Here is a 26,895-nt window from a genome sequence, read left to right as displayed (position 1 = left end):
ATTGAAGACGCTTCAGAGAGTGAAAGGTGTGGTGTGTTTTTCTGCTGACCTCGCTGACATGAGCTATCCAAGATAAGTTATTGTCTATACCAAGCCCATGTTTCTAACTTTGTCACAATAAGGAATAGGTGTGCCACAATACAAGACGCGCGGAATATCACTACAATCGATTCGGTTTCTTAAACGACTGCTACCGACAATTATTGTCTGTAATTTAGATGGATTAATAAAACTACGGTCTTCATTTAGAGTTTTAATAGACCCATGCAGCTCGGTCAGCTCAAAATGACGATATATTTGCAAATCATCCGCATACAGGTTAGGTTATTGTGTGGACTTAATAATAATAAGCTGTATTTCAATAAAAATTTTAACAAGTGGTATAAATTACAAAATTTACTTATGCGAAGGGTTTAATTACAAAATAAATTCTACCACTTCTAATTATGTTTTTAGGTAAAAAAAAACGCTTCACACTCAACAGCCACCAGTAGGATTTTCTCCTGTGTCAGGGTCCGAAAAGAAACACAATACACAAGCACAAACGCCCAGATCACGACAAACATCCGCATGGCCAATACTAATATTAGTCATGTGCGGGGATCGAACCTGCGACCACTAGGGCAACAGCCAGAGTAATGTAACCGCTGCGCAAACGCCTGTTTGTACCTGTCATAGAAATTTTTGTATATGCAGAAATAGCGGTGTTATTTATTCTTATAATTTCTTTGAAAACCAAAAATAGTCATAAAATCTTCATCAATCATAATGTTAAACAAAAAATTTACCTTTTATATACTGTAAGAATAATAATGAATTAATTATATGAACAAAGATTAGCAAATTAATTATTTTTTATAATTGTTTAAAATAATAAACTAAAGGATTACGTGATTTATAATTATATCACACAATATTAGGTAATACCTACGCTTTTGTGAAGACATTATGTTTAAAAGAAAACCACTTGTTAATTTTAGCATAATTTTTTAATCGTATGAAAATAACAACAACATATTAAAAGTAAAAATTAATCAATAAAAATATAATAAGTTTCCTTTCGTCAAGCAGAATAGCTGATATCTGAAGCAACCGTCTTCTTTATTTATTGATCTGCTATTAATTGTTTAATGTTCGATAAAGTTCGCTTTTTTTAATATTATACTTTATTCTTTAAATCATTTAATTAGTATCAATTGCATCACCCACCATCGTATCGTTTAGCCAAGGAAGCCAGATGTATCCGAAATTAGCTGGATTAGACCTAGCGTCCAATTCAAATACTTTTCGTTTTTGCTGCATTGCAACTAAAGCATTAACTCTTTTTGTAAGCATCACGGCTATTTTGTTATTGTGAGACCAAAGATCATGACTTTCTGATGGATCTTGTCGAACATTATATAAACAACCTCGAACTAAAATAGAAAATAGTGAACTTATGGTTAATACAACAAGAAAATTTAAAATTTTTAAATCGTTTAAAATTACTATTTTGAACAGGCATAAAACCGTGAGCAATTTTATTCTTTATGTGGATGTTACAAGTATTTAATTTTAGAAACATAACTATAATTATTTTTGTTAATAATTATTCTTTACATCGTTATTGTAATAATTGTGTTTGCCCGCAAACAAAAAAAACCGACTTCAATCACATAGATAAGTAATACAACGTAAGTTGACGAAAAAAATTAACAAGCGCACTAGTCGTCACTACGATTTTCGAGGGTTCCCCTCGATTTCTCTAGGATTTCATCATCAGATCCTGGTTTCCTTATTATGGTACCACCCATAGGATATCTCCTTTCCAACAAAAAAAGAATTATCAAAATCGGTTCATAAACGACAAACTTTTCCCTGAACATACATTTAAAAAATCACGGTCAAATTGAGTAACCTTCTCTTTTTTTTAAAAACCTAAGGAAATGGGAATACCTTATTATATTTAATTAATACGACTCACCAAGTGTAGGTTCACAAGAAATGGTATCTTCCGTACGATCTAATTGTTGAATTGAACTTGCTTTCCTCATAGCTAAAACCTTATCATATTCTAGAAATAACCCGAACGATTCAAGTACTTTAGCCACTTCACAACCTCGAAGAGATGGAAAATAGTCTGGAGGAGATTCTTTAAGCCTCATAAATTCTACACCATAGTAGCTATTCGATAAACCAGATACATTACCTACAATAATTTTGTAGTCACCAGCTCGATATGCAGCATAAGCTCTAATATTATCATCACTCACTGCTATGAGAACCTCTTTCCTTTTAGGTTCTCCATTTCCTACTATAGAGTTCCACTGATTTATGCCATCTATTTCCGCTCCAATTTCTCCACCAGCTGCTGCCAATAAGGTTGGCAACCAATCAGTAACATGCATTAGACCTTCCCAAACTTTATGTTTAAGCGATGAATGCCAAATGATGGCTGGCACTCTGACTCCACCTTCCCAAGGGGTATCTTTTTGTCCTCTAAAAGGTAGATTGACTCCCCAATTATTAAAAATGCCTTCAGTTGGAGCTCCATTGTCAGAAGCAAATACAATAATGGTATCTTCTAAAATTCCTTTATTTGCAAGAGCTTTAACGATTTTGCCTACACTTTCATCTAAATATGTGATCATCTCTGCAAAAAAAAAAAAACTTAAACAATTACTATGAAAACAATGAGCTTGTGATTACGCAAACTTCATATTATCTATCTTATCTTATCTTAATACTATTAAACGAGCAATTCTTATATATCTACTAGCTGACCTGGCGAACTTCGTATCACCTTATTTTTTCTGAAATATAATAATAACATAATATATCAAAATAAAATATAGCCTATCTTTTAAGTTGGATCAAACTGCACACGGTGTGCAAATTTGACTAAAATCGATTAAGTAGTTTAGGAGTCCATTGAGGACAAACATTGTGACACGAGATTTATATATATTAAGATAATATAAAAATGAGTCGCTGAATGTGTTGCTAAGCGCAAAACTCGAGAACGGTTGGACCGATTTCGCTAATTCTTTTTTTCAAATATTGCTTGAAGTACGAGGATGGTTCTTACGGAGAGAAAAATTCTAAAAAAAAAATTAATAAAATTAAAGAATCGACTGTTAGGCGATACGAAGTTCGCCGGGTCAGCTAGTATATATATATATATAGAATCTGAATCTTGAAAACGGCTTCAACGATTTTCATAAAATTTAGTATATAGAAGGTTTCGGGGGAGATAATCCATCTAGCTAGGATTCATTTTTAGATAATGTCGTTTTATCCCTGCTTTTAGGGAGAGAAAGATAGTTGCAATAGCTTGGTGGGAATCGGCCGGTCGGGATCAACCGAGAAGATCGTGGTTCAAATCCCCATGTCCCTGATCAATATTTTTTTCTTTTTTTTTTTCTAATTGCACTCGTTATTTTTTATTTAAATAGGCAGTTCTTATTTTTTATTATTATGTCGGTAAAATCGTAAAATATTATTCCTATTGTATCTTTATTATTTTTTAATTATTTTTTATGTTTGATTTTTTATATTTATTTATATTTATTATTATTGTCGGCAAAAAAAAATATTATTAATATTTTATAAATATGTAATTCGTATTTAAATATGATTTTCAAAAAAAAAAAACAAGTTTTGTTGGAGCGCCTGTCAGTTTTTGAGAAGCAATTACTCTAAATCTTGTAATTGTGTATTTTGTATCAATTTTTAATTTATCGCTATTTTTTATTTTTATTTTACGTTAATTCATTATTAATAATTGTGTTTGCAGGCAAACGAAACAAAAATCGACTCTTAATACAATGTAGGTACACGAAAAAATAGTCAAGAATTACGCATTATCCATGATTACTCCAAAAATTGTAATCAGATCTCGATGAAATATGACCACATGATAAACATCGGCTTTCGATTAAGTTAAAAATCATCAAAATCGGTACACCCAGTAAAAAGTTATGCGGATTTTCGAGAGTTTCCCTCAATTTCTCTGGGATCCCATCATCAGATCCTGGTTTCCTTGTGATGGTATCCACCGGGATATCTCCTTTCCAACAAAAAAAGAATTATCAAAATCTTTTCATAAACGACGAAGTTATCCCCGAACAAAAGACTTCATCCAAACCGGCAGCGAATCATTTTAACTCTCTCTTCTACTACTAATCCTTCACGATTTACTAAAAATCCTGAGCTGAGCTCGGTCACCCAGGTACTAATAAATCTATTATAAAAGTATAATCAAGAAAGTACATGCTTTGAACGTATAAAACAAAAGAAAATAACTTTAGACGAGATAGGTGAACTTGTTTTTTATCTCGGGCCTATATTAAAGTATGTCCGCTTAAGTATATAATATTCGCATTTTTATCTTATTATTCCTGTTATAAAATGTCATATTTGTAGCTCAATGTCAGTCATTTTATTTCTCGTTTTCTTTATGATATTATATTATTGTATTGTTGAAATTCTTTCCAAACGGTGTCATGTTGGTGACCGTAAACCATCGTAAGAGTATCAGAAAGTAAAAGTTTTAACCAAAATTATTATGTAATTATTATACACGATTAAAATAATACACAAATTACAAAATTCATGATCGCAACACAGTACGTAAACTTTTAACAACCTATCTACTCATTTTTAAACATTAAAAAATGTATTGGTAGAAATGAAACCACATAGCTATATAAGTTGTCCTTAATAAATAATTGATTAACAATTTCGGCAATGCAGGATGAACGACTTTCTCGTTCACATGAATATAGATACTTTAAAAATTCCCTTCTGATTTTCCAAAATGACATGGTGGTTGGCGTCATTTACTACAGCTTTTCATCTTTATGGGGAAAAAGGAACGGACTAATTATAATCACTTGCCAGAAAACCAAGCCATGGCATACAAAAATTTGATTTTACTCGTGATTCTTAATAATATGATATGTTTATTCGTATAATTTAGATATTTATAATACTAACATTGGATATAGTGTTTTGTAACCCACTTGTTTAAGCATACCCATAATACTCGTAAGTAGTTATTTAAACCATACTTGTAAATGTGTTAATTACCAACTAAGAAGCGTAACTTTCTTAATATAACTAGAAGTTACAAAGCAAATACATACCCGCGTATAAGCGTCTATCGGAGTGAGCAATATGTTTGTTCTTAACAGTCCTGAAAAGCGGAGGTTGCAAGTGGCCTCCCTCGTTACCTGCATGAGGTACCGTTTGTGCCAAGTGCAGGAACATTGGTCGAGACTTATTGTGGTTTTGAATAACTAAAAATAATTGTCTTATTTAAGTTCTATTTGAGACTTATTACACACTATTTAATTTTACATTTGCATATTTTATTATAATAATAATATATTCTTATTGTAAACCAAAATATAAACAAACAGTAGTAACTAAAAAAAAAAACAAAACATGTACAAAGGCGATTTTATCGCTGAAGAGCGATTTCTTCCAGATAACCTTTGGGCACAGGACACCATATAGTAGTGACAGATAGTGACGGAAGTGTACACAATATTTTTAAGGTTAAATAATAATAGAGTTTGATAAATTAAATAATACATACTCGTACACATATACAAATATCCATACATAAATAATCAAGATAGTATAATATACGTATATAAATGTAAAATATATATTGATATAAAATATATATGCTTAAAGTTTGAAAATTATTATATGTTAAGCGAGCGTCTTTAGACGTTGCTTAAAACAGGCTGGAGTAGAAGCACGTCTTAGACAGAGACTACTTCTTTCTACTTGCTACAATCCTTACACACTTCTTTCGCTTCGGCCACTTTCCACTTTCTCTTTCATGCTATGTTCTTTTTAAGTTTGTATTAGTATTATTTTATATTTTTATATCGTTACTGTCATTCACTAGCTTATAATTTATCATTTGTTAAAAACTGAGTATATTTATTTAATTATTTTAAAACAGATGTATATTATAATTTATATTTCCATTTTCAATTTAGTATTGTCACATAGATGTATCTATGATTTGATGTATTTTAAACCACTTACTTCCGATAGCTCTGTCTGTAAGTGCATCTACTATGTAGCGCTCTTCGTCAGCTTGTGGAATGTCGTTGTCAAATAAATCAAGGCCGAAAAATTCACCTCCGTTTGGCATCTGGAGAAAATATATTCAAATCAATTAATGATATTTCTAAAAATGTGTAGTACTATGTCACTTATTTATTACATTTTAATGTATTCAGCTAACGACGCACAATTGTATTTCATTGATGTTTATTTCATTATTTCAATACAAATAATTTATAAACACGAAAACACGATATCGGCTTTGTTATAATTTCAAAGTGGATCTCTACGAAACGAGTCATTCTGTTTCACGTGTTTAGTATTTTATAACAAAGTTTCAATGACAAAAGAGCTGACAATAATTTGCACGAAATATAATTTCTATGGCCCTTGGGTAGTTGTTAGGATCCTATTCAAACCCAAGCTTTTTGTTGAAATATTTGCACCTTTCCTTCAATTTTCATTAACAAAACATTATTAAGATTTTCGTGTAATCCTTAAATCTGATATTAGTTTTGCTCACAGAATACTATGGTATAGTTTTGCTATAGTGTACGACCTTTTCGTTTCAATTGGTCCAATATCAGCCTCGAGCGGAATTCGAACCCGCGATAGCCGTTGTTTAAGCGAATACACCAGAATTGTTGTTGTCGGTAGTGTAGTAATAAGTATTCTCATCTATCAAAACCTGTAGGTACCTAAATATAACTCGTTGACGCGGTACCCCCATTTTATTTATTACTAACTCCAATTTTTAACTAACGAAATTGTTAAAAAAATCAAATAATAGTATTCACTAAATTTATTACCTTTACACTCTTATTTATCCACTTACCGGTTGAACATTATGATGCGTATAATAATCGGCCATGCCTCCTCTTACACCATAATGAGAATCGTATCCTCTCGCTAAAGGTAGGAACTCCTGTCTAGACATTCCGACATGCCATTTCCCTACCAAATGTGTATCATATCCTAAGTTCTTCAAATACTCCGGAAGGAGTTTTTCACTTATAGGTATTCCGCGGTCTTCGGAATTGGAAAGAGGTGATCCGTGCATGCCTGAAACAGAAACCTAAACTTAACTAAACTGAGTCATACTGTAAACATCCCACTGCTGGCAAAGACGAATTCTCCATACAGTAGAATGTTTAAAGCTTGGTTGGCGAATAATTTTCCTACCATATATACGTATCGCTATCGAGTGATAATAATCGAAACCAATGACTTTACGTGTTTTCTGAAGCACGGCGGCAATATCTACAATCCTACACTCCCAGAAAAGAAACAAATATTTGTACATATAGAAATTTCTGCCTTGAACCTACGACGTTAAGATATTTACTCGCAATATTACATCAGAACCAAAGACGCAAATCCCTAGTTGCTATGTAATTGTTCTAACCTATAGGCTAACTATTCATGAAGGAAATAAATTAAATGAGTTCATATAAAAACTGGAAATATTTATTACTCAAATGATGTTTCTGTATGTTGAAATTCCTAAATATAAGTACTCGTAATATGGGTTTTTAACAAAAATTGTAGATCTTTTTATAATAGATTAAATGTTAAGAATTACGAACCTATTCTCATTGGATATTTTCCAGTCAAGAGCGCACTGCGGGCCGGCGTGCAAATTGCTTCACTATAGTACTCCTTTAAGACGACGCCTTGAGACGCTAATGTGTCGATATTCGGTGTTAATATCTGATCTGATCCGTGAAAAGACACGTCGTTCCAACCCTAATTGTCATTTAAAATTATCATCATCACAGCAGCCTTTCGCAGTCCACTACTAGACATAGGCCTCCACAAGTTCACGCCAAAAATGACGTGAACTCATGTGTTTTGCCCATAGTCACCACGCTGGGCAGGCGGGTTGGTGACCGCGGGGCTGGCTTTGCCGCACCGAAGACGCTGCTGCCCGTCTTTGGCCTGTGTATTTCAAAGCCAGCAGTTGGATAGTTCCAAGGTAGTAGTGGAAGTGGGTGTCGTATGAGGCGACTAAGGGATAACAATCCCATAAGAACATATAAACATAAGAACATATAGTCAAAAATGTTAATTCAATAACGTTAAAAAATATATAAAATTACGTTTTCACACGTGAAACACATTTATGTACTTTAGGCATTAACCCGTCAGTCTCAGTTGTTATCATGTTGGATTAAGCTTCTGCTACATGGAGAAAGAGGACTAAGCCCAGCAGTGGGATATTACAGGCTGAAGCGTTATTAATTATCATAATACTTACCATATCATCGACCATAATGAATAAAATATGGGGGCGTTTGGAGGAGTACACACTTCCCACCAAAACAAAGATGTAGGGCATCCATCCTAACCTGAAATACAAAATAAAATAATCACATACCGTCAACTAATTGTAAAAAAACTATATAAACGTAAAAAAGACATCCACGACTAGTGTGCAAAAACTAAAATGATTCAACTATATCTGAGATTTAGGAGCACTACGGATATTTTATCAAAGCAAACAATATAACCATCACACTATAATAAACAATTCACACAGCAGCATTCAAATTACCCAACAATTTCATTTTTAAAAATTTCTTGTCAGTGCACTATTTGGTAATTGTATATCTTACGAGATATCGCAACCCTCGCTAACATCATTAGGGCGGATCACTTATATATAAATCATTATTAAATAAAAAATATTTAATAAATTTAAGTAGAATCCAAACAGATTTCTACTTAATGAAGAAAAATTATTGTATAAATAAAAACTAATAAAAAGTCGTTCAGTTTATAGGAATTAGGTTTTATAACTCATAAGTCTAGCTATTAGCGTCATATAAATAGCTACGTAGTTAAGTCAATAATGCCTTATGTCGAGACATTTTAATGGAAAAGATCTTTTGAAGTAAATCTTCTTTAGGCACATGAGGGTAATTTTTTTTTTTTTTTTTTATTAAAACGGTAACGTTTTTGTCGATGGCGAGACCTAAAATTAGTTTGCCAAAGAAGTTTCACTTCTGAAATGTGTACTTTGTACGCACGCATTTTTTTTATTCATTGATTGTAAAATAATTTATGCAAATGATGTGTTTAATATTATTAAAACCAATATTTACACCTCTAAATTTCTTTTGTTAGCATTAATTTATATCGTTTATTTTTATCTCGTATATCATTTACGATAAAAAACATGACTTAAATGTTTGTTAAATACAAACAATATTTAAGTTTATTACACAGAAACAACTAGGTAAACAGAATGGTTATTGCAGTTTTATTTAAGCAACAGTTTCAGTACAGCTGAAAAAATAATAATTTTATTATTTTCCCAGTTAATACGCGGAACACGTGATATGTATCACCTACCTAAACAGTACAATACAAATTCCTTCGCCGCCTCTGTATGTCCCTTCGAGAAAAATTCGATGAATCTCATTCACATATTTTAATGCTGTTTTCACCAATATGTTTTCAGCAATGACTAATGGAGAATGTTTAAGTGCATAATCGGTTAGGTTTTAGTAAAAAATCATTAAAATATAACGAATACGCTGTCTAATCCTTTAGAGGAATAATAAAACATCAATGAATTGTCTATATTCTTCGTCTTTTAAGAATAACTAACTATAAACAATCCAACTTTTAAAAAAAGTCGCTTACAATTCAGTGATTAGTAAGCAGTTGAAACGAATACAGCATTAATTATTCTTTCTGTTGTAATAATGTCTTGGAAGTTATCGGAAAATATAAATAAAATCGAATGTGCTTTAAACCACACGACTGAAGTAAAACTTCTTCAGTTACCCCTACAGTAATATACGAAACGTAACTCTCTCTCTCTCTCTTTCTATCTTCACTAACTTATATCTCCCTCTCAACTTCCGTTTGTTTCGCCCGATCACACTTTTCGTAACGCTCTCGTCACGCATTCAACAGCTTACTCTCCAAGTAGAGCGTGCATCGCTTTATGTTTTATCGCTTGAATTTACTATGGCGTTAATACTTCAATGAACATACTTTCTAAATAAAAAATAATTAGGAAAAAATTCACCGTTAGGTTCTGATATGTGTAGGTTGGCTCAAAAACATCATAATATTTAGATCAATACGTCCGTTGCAGTTTTATTCTCGTCGATGCTTTTAGGTTGTTGTTCTATTAGCGTTTTTCAAAAGAGCACATCACTAAAACTCTTATCTAGCACAAATAAATAGCGTTCACGTAACGTTTAATGTCTGTCACTGTATTACTATACTGAAAGTTTTTTTTTGCGTCTACGTCTCTATCAGCGCTGACTAAGTCGCTGCTGTAAATAAATTATAGTTTAAAAAAACTAAAAAACCACGTTTTTATAGCTAATCGAACTAAAAAGCAGAAAATAATTTTTAATTACAAAGAGTTATAATAGTAGAAGATCGAACAATCAATCATAATTAATTACTTAAAAATAAAATTATGATTATTTAAGATTATAACTTATTAAGACAATAATTCAATTCAGACTAAAAAAACGTGGGGTGCATTTTACTATATTTTCATAGCTTTTTACCATGTTTTTATACCTCTCCGAACATAGATAGTTGCAAGTAAAATAATTGTTACATTAGATATATCAAACACCCCACGCTCTTTACTCTGAATTAAATTATTCTCTTAATAACTTAAATTTTATAATAATTTTATAGTGAAGTGATTAATTATGATTGATTATTCGAACTTCTACTACTATGATATAAACTCTTTGCAATTAAAAATTATTTTCTACTGTTTGGTTCGATTAGCTATAAAAGCGTGGTTTTTAATTTTTTTAAACTATAATTTATTTTTTTATTTTTTAGTTCGATTTTCAATAAATTATTTGCAGACATGTGAGTATTAAAATGCCTTACGAACTATTTCGTAATCTAATCATTTCGTCTAAAGCTTCATTGTTGCATGGGGTTTTCCCTGTTAACTTAGAGCGTTCAGGTTTTTCAATCCGAATACCGTCTAAAGATCTTACACGACTAAGGTCCGAAACTGCAGGCATGCGCAGATCGCACACTAGCTTCATCTCTCTTACTTTCTTACAGAGGATCCACGAAAGAATTTATTAATCCTGGCGGTCCTAATACGGATATTGGGAAACTGTTATTGAATTATTGCATTGTCATCAGTCCACATTACATGTGCAAAGTTTCAAATTAATCAAACTTCTGGAAATCGGTGAAAATGATGCTCAAAGATTCCATTACATACATACATACATACAACCCAAGCTAATAAAAGCGTGGTAATAAAAACATGTTAGCGACTTTAAAGACATTCAGGGTCTCGTAACTTACGAATTACGTCTTCTGTGTAAAATTACTAATAATTTTATTGATAAAAGAAAATAATAAAATATATCTTCACTTCCCCGTTTCCTATCAAACAATTAATGCGTAACTAATCATTAATTATCATTACCGAACGTTAGCAAGACCAGAGTAAGACCAGTTCTTCAATTAATTACCTAGAAACACAAAAAAAAATGTTTAAAAATATTTATCAAAAGAAAAAAAACATGAACTACGTCATTATCAGTAATGTTTTATATTATTTACATAGTAAATAAGTATTACTATGCTAATAGCAGAATATACGTAAAATTAAATGTAGAGATAAAGACATTTTAAAATCATACCTATCATTGCTTACTTTAAAGCACTTTCGAACAAACAAAATTTTCTTCAGATTTATTTAAAAATGCAGTAAAGAATCTGGAACCATACTTGTTAGAGATAACAGAATATTATTGATGTGTGTGTTATTAAAGTACTGTATAGGAGCCACTAAAATGACTTGAATTAAAGTATATTTTAATTAATTTAATGATATCGCTCAAAATTATTGTTAGTCATTTTCTGTGTGTATAAAAGATTTTACATTTTTCGTCAAAAGTATTTGTGATATATGTATAAATGTTACGTAGGGTAAGGTTGGTCAAGTCGTACCCCTTAAGGAATGTTGTAGAATTTAATGCCATTAAAATAAAACAAAATCTTTTGCATAATATCTAATACAGGCTTCTTTCTTTTATTCATGTTTTCCTTGGTTTCTATTTCATTTTTTTTGGGGACTGGAAGTTAATTCTATTACTGGCTTAGTACCATTATTATTTTTTTAAATAAATATTGTTATGAAAGGAACAGGAGATAATATGTTTAAGTGAGATAGCCTGCTATTCTCTTTTCTGTGTTAGAACGATGGGGTAACTGAAAATTTTCGGCAAACTCGAAGGCAAGTTTTCTAAATTCTGTCGATTCGGAACCTTAATTTAAATACGTTCTTTAATTTAATGGGAAAGTTTACCGTATCGACTTGATGAACTTTAAATGTTTGACAGTTACGAAACCCATGAACATCTAGTATTGGAAGTTTTAAAGTTATACTTCTTTTGGGGCGTTAGGGAAAAATTTTGAAAGTAAATTTTTCGGTGCGCGCGCACACCGTCACGAAAAAAACCGACACTGAAGTTAGCTAGTCAACAAAGAAGATAACAACGTGAAATTAACTAGCTAATGAAGTATAACTTTTTACGTGCGTACACAAACACTTTTTTTCTCCATTCATTTTATTTTCAATATTCCAATGTTTTTAATACTTATCCTACTCTTAAAGAATACAAAAAATCAAAAATTATGAAAATCGGTGCAGCCGTTCTCGAGTTATAAGTATTCGAACAAACCCGACTTTCTTTTATATCTATAATTAAGATTGTATTAAAATAAAAACTTACATGGTTAACGTTTATCTTCCTCGAGAAGTAGACTTATAAATACAACGTACAATGCGTGGAGTTGAAATGAAACCTCTACTTATATAATCACTTTGTTTATCTGCTTGTTTACTGACTTTTCTCCTTAAACATTAAACAATAAAAATGTAATAAAAGTGAATCTTAAAAAAATCTCGCATAGTTTTGTATTATAATTGAATTAAGACAAGTTACAGTAAATGTGCAAAGATATAATTATTACACATATTGCTTGTAGTATCTGTTTTGTCAGAACATGGAACCTGCGAAAATTTTAGCAACTCCCATTTGATCTTACCACTGCACCAGCCAATTGTATGTAATCGTATAAAAAAATTGTAGGTACTATACAATTATACATAATTATACTTGAAATACTACTTGAACTACGAACTTTTATCCTTATTATTAATCGAATACACCTTTGTATTTGTGAACTGTGAACGTGTGTGTTTACCTACCATTTTTTAAATTTTGTAAACAAAATGGTTTTTAACCTGATAAAAGGCTTCTTAAAATAAGACATCGAGATAACTGTTGTTGACTAGCCCGTTGGCTTTCTGCTCCGAGGGTTGTGGGTTCGATTCCCACCCCGAGTTTGGGTGTAATATAAATATTTATTTATATATTTATATATGTATTATTTATAAGTACATATGTTTATCGAAAAAAAAATGTAGGTATACCAGTCGGCTGTTACCTATAACACAAGCATTAAGTTGCTTACCTTAGGAACAGATGACTGTGTGTATTGCGTAGATATTTATTATTTATTTATTAATTATTTATTTGTTTTGTAATACATATTTAAATTCCTACTTACGTCGTATTACTTTTCGATGTAATTGAAGTTTCATTATTTCGTTTGCGAGCAAACACAATTAAAATAATTTAGCCTTTTACTAAACCACCGTATTTATTACCTATGTGATCGGTATTGTGATAGTACGCGTGTATTGAAGTATGAAAATAATAGAATAATTGTAACGTAAAATTTTATAAGCATATTTTTTAAATTTTAGGACGTATAAAAATATTTCAAAGTGCGACCGCCATTTACTTATCAAAAAAGAAAATGGAAAAAGGATGCTTCGAAACTCGGGAATGTGGCGTCGTGGAAATAAGATGGAGATGGTAAAAAGAAAAATATTTTCAAGAGCAAAACAATTAACTGTAGTAATGGAATTCGTTATTAGAAATAAATATAAAATTAAAAAAAAAATAGTTCATTGCCACAAAAAAAACAGCAAATAAAAAAAATATAAAAATAAAAAAACTGACAGAACGTGTAAAATTATTATGGACTTTATTTGTATCAAAAGAAGGTGCTAAAAGAATTAAATTAAAAATTGTACTTTCAATTGTTTGTATACAAGCAATGGATCTTCTGCATCTAAACCTTAATTTTGTGTCATTAAAACCTTAACGTGACCATTTTTTCTCAAAGTGGGACATGGATTTTTTATTTAGCAGATTTAATTATTAACAGACTTAAAAAAAGGAGGAGGTTCTCAATTCGCCTGTATTTTTGATGTGTGCTACCTCAAAACTCTGACTAGGTGTACCAATTTGATGATTAGTTTTTTTCGAAAGCCGTTGCTTGTCGTGTAAAATATAAGTATAATATAGTAAGTATTTAAGTTATCTTTGATAATTTATATTGTACTATACTCTAAGTTTGTCGAACTACGTTACGATATATAGGTACGTACGATACACAAAATGTTTGCGGCATTTCGAAAAAGAGGAAGTTTTTGCATCCCTGGGTTATTTTCGGGGACAGTGGGACAAACGACTGAAAATCGGAACGGTCTCAAACGGTTCAAAGAGGGATGTCTGGTCACGTGAGGTATAATATACTGGCAAAGTATTATTCAAGCATTATATACAATGCCGAGCTCGTTTAGGCAATGTACAATATATAGTTTTTATACTTTTCCGGTAACATGTCTGTCATTACAGCCTATACAGTCCACTGCTGGACATAGACCTCCACAAGTTTACGTCAAAAATAACGTGAACTCATGTGTTTTGCCCATAGTCACCACGCTGGGCAGGCGGGTTGGTGACCGCAGTACTGGCTTTGTCGCACCAAAGACGCTGCTGCCCGTCTTCGGCCTGTGTATTTCAAAGCCAGCAGTTGGATGGTTATCCCGCCATCGGTCGGCTTCTTAAGTTCCAAGATGGTTGTGGAACCTTGTTATCCCTTAGTCGCCTCTTGCGACACCCGGTAACATGTAAAGCTGGGAATTTTATTTTTATAGTTTAAAAATAGTCTGTGTGCATAAACAATCAACTTCTATGTAATACCGTACTACGGCTAGGCATTAATTTAATCATAATATTTTGATATGAGGCTAATAACGTCTTCGATGCACTAAATGATCATTGTTACCCAAAGCACAATAGAACCCATACTTAGAAAGCCGTTTTCGATGGAAACTAAAAACATCACATATATTCATTCATCACATATATTCATTATCTATGAATGTTTGGTGGAACACTTGCACACGTATTTGTGTGATAGCAGGGTAACGTAAGACCATTCTCTCGCCTAAGTCAAAGTCACTTAAAACAAAAGAAGCTAGACATGGAAGCTAAAAGAGCATGCAAAGTAATTCTGTGGCATATTCGAATTCACACTGATAGCCATCAAAGGAATTTTAATGGGTGAAAATCCTGCATAAATGAGGTTCTAGTAATTTCTTTGTCGGCTCTCACAAATAGAGGTGCTTTGTTTATATTAATCCTGAACTTTGGTAAGAGTTAACACTACGTATTAAATATAAAGCAACAAAACAACTTAAACAAAAGAATTTTGATATTTTAACAGCTGTTCTATTTGATGGTATATTTCGTGGTCACTCTATCCCACTGCTGCGCAAAGGCCTCTTTCCTCATGAAGGAGAAAGATCAAAGATTAATCCGCCACACAGCTTCAACGCGGGTTGGTCGATTATATTTCGTGTGGAAATATTTTATGGCACTTAACTGATAATAATATATATTGGCAAATAAATATAACTATAAATGTAAATATTGGTTGCTAAGGGCCTTCAATGGTCTTAAAATATATTTGAATGTTTTGAGTTTTAAGACAGAACCAAAAAATGGATTCCAAAATACTTATAGTTATTTTCTATCAAAGATAAGTGCTAATATGGTTTTTTTTTTTTTATTACTGAAACAATTTTAACAGTCGCATAAAAAATTTCATTAAATCCAAATTTCATAATTTTCCTTCAAAAGTTTTAATTTATTTACTTCAGTTTTTTAAAATAAAACGCATATATCAACAAGACTTTTTATAACACTTGAAAATTTACAACAATGTATTAAAACTAAAAAACAGTTCTTAATAAACAAAGTAAGTTTCTAAACCCAGTTGTGCGATCACAGCCGATAACTGAAGCTACCGTCTTGACGCCTGTGTTATTAACCGCTAGATTATCGAGAAATTTCACTTCTATTTCGTTTTGCACTACATTATTTACATTATTTGTAACATTATTACCATCTGCCATTGTATCGTTTAGCCAAGGAATCCATCTGTAGCCAAAGTTGGCTGGATCTGATCTAGCGTCCAGTGCAACTGCTCCTCTTCTTTGTTGCATTCCAAATAGGACACTTACTCTTTTTGTAAGTGTCACAGCTATTTTGGGTGCTCGCGACCAAAGATCATGACTTTCTGACGGATCTTGTCGAACATTGTATAAACAACCTCGAACTAAATAGAAAAATAATTGTTGTTAATATTAACCTTATAAAAGTTTATAACCTAACTAAAAATAGGTACATGAAAGGTGGGTAGCCCCGGCCACGTCTAAGAAAAATAAAAAATAAACACCTCACACCCAACGGCGTCCACTAAGACTTTACTCCTGTGTTGTGGTTTCGTAAATATACACAATGCACAATCACAACGCCCAGACCACGGTAAAAATATTTGGCCAGTACAAATGTTTACCATGTGCGGGAATCGAACCCATAACCGCCAACGCAATTGCCACAAACCAGAGCTGTGTTGATTGGGGCTACCCTCCTATCATATCATCATTACAGCCTATACACCTCCTATCATATATTGAAATGAAATATAACCATATAAAGATTATTTAGATTGCGCAAAACAAACTGATTTAAAATATATTTCAATTAAAAATACTGTTTACTTAAAATAATTTTATCATAATTTAACAAAATCACTTACTAGGTGAAGGCTCACAAGGAGTGAGATCTCTCACAGGGTCTATTTGTTGAATTGAACTTGCTTTCCTCATAGCCAACACCTTATCATAGTCTAGATATAAACCGAAAGATTCAAAAACTTTAGCCACATGACAAGCTCGTAGAGTTGGATAATAATCTGGTGGAGAATTCTTAAGCTTCATGAATTCTGCACCGTAGTAGCCATTCGACAAACCAGATACATTTCCTACAATAATTTTGTAGTCACCAGCTCGATACGCAGCATAAACATTCATAGCACTATCTTCTACTGCTATAAGAACTTCTTTCCTTTTTGGTTCCGCATTTCCTGCTATAGAGTTCCACTGGTTTATGCCATCAATTTCAGTTCCAATTTCCCCACCAGCTGCTGCTAATAATGTGGGCATCCAATCAGTAATATGCATAAGACCATCCCAAATCTTTGGTTTAAGTGACGGATGCCATATAAAGGCTGGAACTCTGACTGCACCCTCCCAAGGAGTTTGTTTTTTTCCTCTAAAAGGTAGATTCACACCCCAATTATTAAACATACCAACAGTTGGAGCTCCGTTATCGGAAACAAACACAATAATGGTATCCTGTAAAATTCCTTTATTCGCTAGTGCTTTGACGACTTTGCCTATACTTGTATCCAAATGTGTAACCATCTCTGCAAAAAAAAACTTTTATAATTACTTTTGATAACAATAGGCTTCTTTGTAACCGAAAATTATAATTTTGTTAGGAAATACAAGACAAAGAACTAAATCCATTGTATATTCGATTAAAAGAAAATAACGTTATGCTTGGTAGAATCTACGGAAATTTGAATAATAATGTAAGACTTTCAAAATCTATCTTATCGATTTCACTTCTATTATACATAAATTAGATTAGAAGATACTGTTACATTAAATTAGAAGTTGAAATTAATGACAATACTTTTACACGAAATAATTTGTAATATTGTAATAATATGTTAATAAAGTAAATAAATAAAGTCTTAGTTTTTGGTATATTAATCTCGATCGATTCTTTGTAGAAGAAATGACGATACTTCTATTGATGACAATAGTTGCATGTTTGATTGCCGCTCATGTCATCGTATAGTACTATGTAGAACTTATTAAGTATCGACGTCAAATGATATTATAAATGCGTGATAACTATTATTATTCTTTATTTGAAGAAAAAACCTTATAATCGTAATCTAGCTAACAGTCATAACACTTAAAAATCGTACACAGCTGCGGTCAAAAACAGGAATGTCAATAAGTCGGCGATAGAGGGAGCACCTGCTACAAGCAGACACAAATCACTGGATCCAGCTTCATAATCCGAAAATACTTACGACTGAATGCATTTCGTGCCACGTCTCGTCAGAAGGGGATTAAGATGAAGAAATATTCCAACTTTATTCGGAAAGACTCTTTCAAATTGTTGAGATCGTGGAAACCAGTGATCAAGCTATGTAATAAGGGGCATACGTTTTCCAGTAAAATTATTTATTAAGAAACAAATTTATTGTTAGACAGCAAAGTGAAATAGCTTCGTATAACTTTAAATAAGAGTTGAAATACGTACCTGCGTATAAGCGTCTGTTAGAGTGAGCGATGTGTTGATTCTTGACAGTGCTGAAAAGCGGAGGCTGTAAGAGGCCACCCTCGTTACCCGCATGGGGTGCTGCTTGTGCCAAGTGCAGGAACATCGGTCGAGATTCATTGTGGTTTTGAATAACTAAAATATTCGTTATAATTTTAATTTTTAATATAATATGTGGTATTTGAGCCAGTATGCTATTACTGTTTTGTGTAATTTTATGCCTCTATAGTAGGAGAGCCGAATTAAACACGACCTTGACCTATCTATTTAATGGATAAGAATGATTTTATATTTACTTTAGTATATTAAAAAATAAATCACTAATGGGTTGGAATAAAATATTACAAAATATATATAATTTAACATATTATATACACGGTTGTCTGTTACTAAGGTAAGCAATTTAATGCCTGCGTTATATGTAACAGCTGACTGTTATAGCTTTAAATTTTTTCATAAATATACATAGAAATTATACCTATATAAATATAAATACAAATACTTCACCAAGACTCAGGGAAAATCAATCTCACAACCCTAACTAACTAACTGGCTAGTCAATATATCTGTAGGTAGGTACATACATAGATTATAGCGCTATTACATTTAGTTTAACAGTTTTTCTGTTCACTCTCCTAGTTTATAAGGCTTTATGAGGTATACATTATTTATATATATTATCAGTAAATGAATATTTTCAAATACGTGGGATATACCTAAAAGTCAGTGTTCTAAAGCTTTACAGTTTTACCAATTGTAATTTAAAAGAATACCGCAACAAACAGTGCAGAAAAATCCAATTAACAGTATAGCTTATGCATCCGTGCATACGCAATGTATCTAATCCTACGAGCAATTGAGCAATCCACACTAAATCTTACAAAACGTTTAAAACATTTCTAATTTAAGGTTTAAGAAAGTACTTCAATCGAAAGGTTCTCCGCAGACACAAAAACTATTTTCCAACTGCACAGTACTAGTAGGTATACGTAATCATCAATAGAATCGCTAAATTAATTTTCCATCAGGCGCTCGGTGTAATATTTAAGAAATATATATTTTATTCCTTCGAATTGATGTTCCTAAATTTCATATTTTAATAATAAAGACGACGAATAATGTACGTTATTTTATAAGATTATGGTTTATATTGAACACAGTACTCTAGACTTTATGAGTTGATAGTAGGTCATACTATACTTATTAAAAATAATACCAAATTTACTACAATTAAAAAAATACTTTTTAATAAAATTTAACCTTGTATTATATGAGGACATTGTACAATAAAAGTAATTAATAATAAAACAAGTATATTAAGAATATTTCGTAATATAAGCTACCCGTCGTGACTTTTAAAACTTACAACTTTAATTTTAATTCAACTTTATAATTCTTATTTTTGACTACATCTGTTAATAAATGAAGGAGAACATAAAACTATACAGTTATATTTATACAAATAAAAATTCAAGAGTAGTTAATACACAAATGAGCCTTTGGTTGACGACAAAATTATGAGCAGCGATGATAACAATGCTAACAAGCCTTCGTGCCAACATATATAGTTTTTTGGATCATTTAACAAAAAATAATCACTTTAAAGTATTGTACGTACACTTTCCTTTTGGCTTATTTTCTTTCTTAAAATCAACTTTCAAACTTTTGAACCAATACAACACTTACACTAAACTAGTCTATTCGATACTATATCCAAAATTACTGGCAAATATTAAACTATACGAATATAATATTATACAAAAATCAAATCTAACATTCTTCTCAAAATATTCCCATTATTGTTGCTAAGTAAATTAAGCAATCAAATCCTGTTATCTTATTTAATATAATTAGACTTGTATGGGTTTTTTAACATTATTAAGTACATTAAATTTAAAATGAGTATTTATTTTGTGTATCATAAAATATAATCTGTGATAGAATTTTAAAGCACTTACTTTGAATAGCTCTGTCTGTAAATGCGTCTACAATGTAGCGTTCTTCATCGTCTTGTGGAACGTCGTTATCAAAGAAATCAAGACCGAAAAATTGTCTTCCATTTGGCCACTGAAGCAAAAATTCAAGGATTATATTTATTTTAATAACTTTATTATAATTTCAATCACATAGCTATATTATAATGTCAGTATTATTTATTGAGGTAGGGAACAGCAGGTTGTATCCTGCTCAAAATCGTCTATTGGCCACGGTATCCACCATAGCCTATAGACGCGTATGAACCATATGCTTTTTTCCCACCTTAATAATTTTATTCACATGATTAAAAAGTTTTATCTCATAAAATATATCACTACATGCATCAAGTGCCAAACAGTATAAATAATATACCTATATAAAATTTTGATAAGATACGTTAAAGCGAATGCTTCCAAGTTATTAATCTTATCGTAGTATAATCTTAATTATTTGACTTACCGCCTCAACCTTATGATGCGTGTAATAATCGATAAAGCCTCCTCTCATACCATAATGGGAATCATATCCTCTCGCTAAAGGTAAGAACTCTTGTCTAGACATCCCTACATGCCACTTCCCAACCAAATGTGTATCGTATCCTAACTTCTTTAAATACTCCGGAAATAGTCGTTCAGTTATAGGTATTCCGCGGTCTTCGGAATTGTAGAGAGGGAAACCATGCATACCTGAAACAAATACCTAGTTACAATGTAATTGTTCTCAATTAGGTATAATTATCATTGAATTCGCATTGTTTAAGTGGAATTCTGTCGTTATTGTAATCAAATGAATACAATTAGTTTAAGTGAAGACCTAAATGACTTTAGTCAGGTAATTTTCTGTACAGTAGATATAAATAATTGTGTTTGCAGGTAAACGAAGAAAAACCGACTTCAATTATATCGACAAGTAATACAACGTAGGTAAACGAAAAAATACTCAAGTAAATACGCGTTATCAAAGATTACTCCAAAAGTTGTAATCAGATCTCGATAAAATTTAAATGTGACAACATGATTAACATAGGCTTTCGATTAAATTAAAAATCATCAAAATCGGTACACCCAGTAAAAAGTTATGCGGATTTTCGAGTTTTCCTTGATTTGTCTGGGATCCCATCATCAGATCCTGGTTTTTTTTATCATGGTACCAAACTAGGGATATCTCCTTTCCAACAAAAAAATAATTATCAAAATTGGTTCATAAACGACATAGTTATCCCCGAACATACATAAAAAATATATATATATATATACGGTCGAATTGAGTAACCTCCTCCTTTTTTGAAGTCGGTTAGCAAATGCTTTAAAGATAATATGATAAGAAATATAACTTAAATTTAAATTAATTAATACCTACACATTAAGAATTTAACCATATTAATCTAATTTTATAAAAGTTATAAAAACAAAATCTGATATATAATTCGCGATATTTTTGTCTTATTCGTCAATTCAAACTCCACGTTTCAACATACTACGCTGTTGCTAAATAATAAATGACATAAACTCTATCTCGTGCACGGTGTGAATTTGTGGAACAAATTACTGTTGCGAGATTCGTATCATTTCTGTTTGTATTCATTCGGTAAAACTAAACTTGAACTTAGTGGAAAAACGAAGATATAGATAGAAGTGTCTAAAACTATAATAGTATTATTTTGTTATAATTTTAAAATTTTCAATACAATTAAAATGCCTCTAATGTGACTTTCTGTCCTCTAGGTAATACCGCTAAATGTATTGTTTACGATGAATTACAAAGTACATAGGTATAACAGTTAATTTTTTTAAGGGACTACTAACAGTAATTTGTTCATGCGTATGTATGTAAAGTTAAATCAATTGGAACTTGTAATAAAATAGTTCTATTAGAAGCAACATTGATAAAACTGGTCATAAAAAAATATGGAATGATAACAGTTTAAATAATAAATAACAATAAAAAGGTACATATACTACAACATTACAATTATTTTCTACTCCGACAGGAACCAAGGAAATATTTTATCGGAAATTATTATATAAGTACGGGCACCAACGTATTCAAGAGATTTTGTATTTGAAATTCGTAATCATTTTTAGCAATAAGTACCTATATATATTATCACAATGAATGACTAAAGAATATTTGATAACAATTTGATACATTCGAATTACCTTCATTAAGCTCTAAGGGATAGACTGAATATAAGCTCTGTGTTAAGATACATTACTAACAATTGATAATGTACTAAGAAATACAAACCTATTCTCATAGCATATTTTCCAGTCAAGAGCGCACTGCGGGCCGGCGTGCAAATCGCTTCACTGTAGTACTGCTTTAAGATGACCCCTCGAGATGCTAATGTGTCGATATTCGGCGTTAATATTTGGTCTGATCCGTGATATGATACGTCGTTCCAACCCTTATTGTCATTAATAATATATTTATATACAAGCATAACTATATATTTTAGAACCTTATATACAACAAGTACAATTAACTCTGTCTAAAATCTAGACGTTAATGAATAGTTTCTCTTATTACATACTCGCAGACTTATACAAATTTCAATATTAAGCTAAATTTTAAATAATACACATAGGTACAAAAGAAATAATAATATTTACCATATCATCGGCCATAATGAATAAAATATGTGGACGTTTGGCGGAGTATACACTTCCGACCAAGACAAACAGGTATGGCACCCATACTAGCCTGAAATACAATGTTAATTTTTTTTTTTACTGAAATACAAATAAAGAAATGAATATAGGTATAACAAGGTGTCGAGTCTAATGTTGTCCAAATTAAATATTCGATATGTTTCATATAAGATTTAATACAATTGAAACTACCATGATTTTAAATTGTTTGTATGTCAAATATTGACGGAGACTAAATAGAACATTAAAGAGATGTGTTTAAGCCCACTAATCTCAGAAACTACTGGTTCGAGTTTAACGAAAAACTCTTTTTGTGTTGAATAGTCCATTTACCAAGGAAGGCTATGAGCTATATAACGCTATATAATAATGAAAGCTGAGCATTAGTAAGGAATGTTACGAATATGGGAAAAAATATCCTTTTTTGAGAGAAAAATGAAAAGGCAATTTTATTGAATTATTCTTAGCCAAGCATACGACTCCTTACGAAAGTAATTTTTTTATGAACTTTGTCCTTTATAGCATGTAATTTGGACGTACGTATAAATAGTGTAGCAATAAATAATGTTACAAATAAAAATAAACAAAATAATACATTTAAATTTCGAATCTGTCATTTTCGCGACAATACATTGTAAAATATTTTGTGATATTAAAATAGAGTGGGGTGATAAACAGAACCGAATTGCTGTGATTGCATTACACAAAGTATAGAGCCAAATACAATTTTTAAAACTCTCCATACGCTTGGTATTAGTCTAATGTTTGTGTATCGGGCTATTGAAAGGTACAATAAAACCTTGTCTGTCCGTGACAAAAAAAAGATCTGGCCGTCCACGTAGTGTTCGTACAAAAAAGACGATCAAAGCAGTAAGAGAAAGAATTCGAAGAAATCCTGTCCGAAAGTAAAAGATTTTATCTCGAAAGATAAAGATAGCACCTAGAATTATATCGCGCATTTTAAATGATGACTTAGTAGATACTCGCAGCCTATAAGACACGTACTGGTCATATTGATAATTTGAAAAAGAATAGGGTGGTAAAATTTACACAAGTACTTAAGAGGTACGCACAGGGAGGTTACAGAAAAAATTTGCTTACGGATGAGAACATTTTTACAATTAAGCAATATTTTAACAAACAAAATGACCGTATTTATGCTCAAAGCTCTAAGGAAGCTTCCCAATTAGTCAACAGAGTACAACGTGGTAATTATTCGACTTCAGTGATGGTTCATTCTTGAGAAGGTTAAACTTACGTATATATATATGTAAGTTCAACTTCATCTTTTTTATACCTATATAAATACTTTGTACCCCTTTTTACGAAAACTGTGCGGACGGAGGAGTATGAAATTTCGCGCATTTAGGCTCTATATAGTTTATATAGAGAAGGAGTGCAGAATGCTAATATTTTTGTTAAAGTATGCATAAAAATATAATAAATATTTGTGGTGTTAGTTGCTCTGTATTTCATTCAAGATATTTCAAGACATGATTAAATTTGTAATAATTGACGGTTTTTTTTTTATTAGAGTAACTGCGAATTCTACATTTCGAATTAATGGTAGATTCGCATTCAATATAGTTAATTGATTAAAAACTAATGAGGGCCTTTTCACCAGTTGTGGATTTGAGGGATGACCAGAATGTAGAATACGCCAGTAGGACCTGTTTCTCCTCAATTAATAAACTACAACTTTAAGATGATATATCCGAATCCAAATCATTCATAAATATAGTAGAATTATATACAAAAAAGAAAAATGAATCAAAAACTTTTAGCTGTCGGATACAGTAATTCGTCAAGTAGCGTTATCCGTAATTCGTGAAAGGCCCTTATGGTTCAATTTATACAATAGCAACTTTTATGATCTTTTAAGTCACGACCACCCATTTTATATTTAATGTTTCTAGTGACAGTAAATTTTTAAAATTATATTGTTAATGTTTTAGTATTTTACTGATTATGCTTTTCTCCTTTAATAATAATATAAACCCTATACATTTTATAAAAGTTTATAAGACCCTTTTCCTACATGGAGAAAGAGGCCTATGCCCAACAGTGAGATGTTACAGACTGAAATGCTGAATCAAGTAATCAATCAAAATATAAGACCTATTTTTGCTTTAAAATTTTTAATTTTAAAATGTTTACTTTAAAATTGCACTAACTGATAGGTATATATATTATTTCTCTTATGAAACTAATTCTATGAAATATTTTAAAAAGTTTTGTTAAATACGTTTTTATAAATAAAACCAAATATACAAATCCTACGATCAATACAAAAAAGCTTACCAGATCATTGTTCTCGTGATAAACATTTTTAAACAGCACAATACTTCTATTATAATTTGCCTCGTCTATGCTTTCAAGACACGTAATATTAAATTAAAAATTTAAATAAAATTTCATATAATTCGATCGTATACAACACTGACCCACACAAACCTATAGCAAATACGATACTGAGGTTGCGAAGGTTGCTCGTAAAGAACTGTTGCAAAATTATCCACACAATTGATAAATAATGGTTTAATAAAATAATTGTTTACAAATATCACGTTGCAGCCGCAAACTTGTATCAGATTAACCTTTTTTGTTTGAAAATGAAAACATTTTGTTTTGTCTTCTCTATTTTTGTAGTTTGTTATAAATAACACTAGAAAAACTTGACTTTAAATAAAGCGTTAGTCATCCATTAACAGAAAAACATTTGGCAATTCCCCTTGATTGATGCTTAACCATGCAAAGCTCATAATTATTAATAACATCTAAATTAAATTAAAACAATACAAAAAATAAGAATTATTTTATTCCAATTAGTACTGTGCTTATACAGAAATCGAAAGAAAAAAATTATTACAATTAAAAAAATATGTGATTGTTTTTAATTTATATACTATATGAACTTTAAACTTTTAATAATAGCTTTGGTCAGTAAAATTAGTGATAATTGATATAAAAAAGAGTCTTTAAAGTAATTTGATTAAAAATAAAATAAAAATAGCATAATAAGAGTCACAACAAACTTCGATATGTATTCAACCTTCAAACAAGATTTAAAAAATTTCTGTAAGTACCTCGTACTGTTATGAAAATAATAATAATGGTCTGATCCCAATTAGTATCTGCTACCATTTGAGTCATCTGGGGAACCGTGACGGCTTGCTATTATAATTATTCCCTACTATGAGTAACGATCGCTATTACGTGTACATGATAACAAACGGGGCCGACGACGTAACGTGCTCTCCGAGGCACGGTAGAGAGACCCACAAGGACTAATAACAAGACCCGACATATTTATTTGTATAAACACAAATATCTACCTACTCCGGGCGGCAATCGAATCCACAACCGTCGATGTTTAGGCACTACCGACACGGCACACGTACCATTACACCAGAGCGGTCGCTTATAGCATTATTTAGTAATTTTTTATGTATCGAGTATATATTAAACGAGTGGAGTGACATCTAGAATAATATTAAAATAATTGTATTACACACGACAAAAGAAGCGATACGAAAGCGATAAGCACTTAAAAGCGATCTTCCAGACAACCCTATAGGTTTGGAAATAGCCATATATATATCCACGACTTCGTTCGCGTTAGA

The 26,895-nt window shown here is 31.3% G+C and overlaps 2 protein-coding genes across 2 annotated transcripts; both read right to left on the bottom strand.

Moving 5' to 3' along the window:
• Positions 1-996: 996 nt before the first annotated feature.
• On the bottom strand, positions 997-11,105 carry LOC123654862 (arylsulfatase B-like). The gene is made up of 8 exons (XM_045590724.1): positions 10,942-11,105; positions 8,324-8,414; positions 7,653-7,812; positions 6,902-7,128; positions 6,046-6,154; positions 5,127-5,279; positions 1,964-2,632; positions 997-1,415 (listed from the first exon to the last, which is right to left on the bottom strand). Exons 1-8 carry the CDS (start codon positions 11,103-11,105, stop codon positions 1,183-1,185), a joined length of 1,806 nt encoding a protein of 601 aa, XP_045446680.1. The 3' UTR covers positions 997-1,182.
• A 5,020-nt stretch (positions 11,106-16,125) lies between these two features.
• LOC123654861 (arylsulfatase B-like) lies at positions 16,126-25,581 on the bottom strand. The gene is made up of 8 exons (XM_045590723.1): positions 25,574-25,581; positions 23,234-23,324; positions 22,869-23,028; positions 21,081-21,307; positions 20,603-20,711; positions 18,627-18,779; positions 17,044-17,712; positions 16,126-16,560 (listed from the first exon to the last, which is right to left on the bottom strand). Exons 1-8 carry the CDS (start codon positions 25,579-25,581, stop codon positions 16,175-16,177), a joined length of 1,803 nt encoding a protein of 600 aa, XP_045446679.1. The 3' UTR covers positions 16,126-16,174.
• Between the last annotated feature and the right edge of the window lie 1,314 nt (positions 25,582-26,895).

Source organism: Melitaea cinxia, chromosome 7, assembly GCF_905220565.1.
Source record: "Melitaea cinxia chromosome 7, ilMelCinx1.1, whole genome shotgun sequence".
NCBI classification, from domain to species: domain Eukaryota; kingdom Metazoa; phylum Arthropoda; class Insecta; order Lepidoptera; family Nymphalidae; genus Melitaea; species Melitaea cinxia.
The sequence above is the reverse complement of the archived record's forward strand: the minus strand, read 5'-3'. Positions and strand labels throughout refer to the sequence as shown.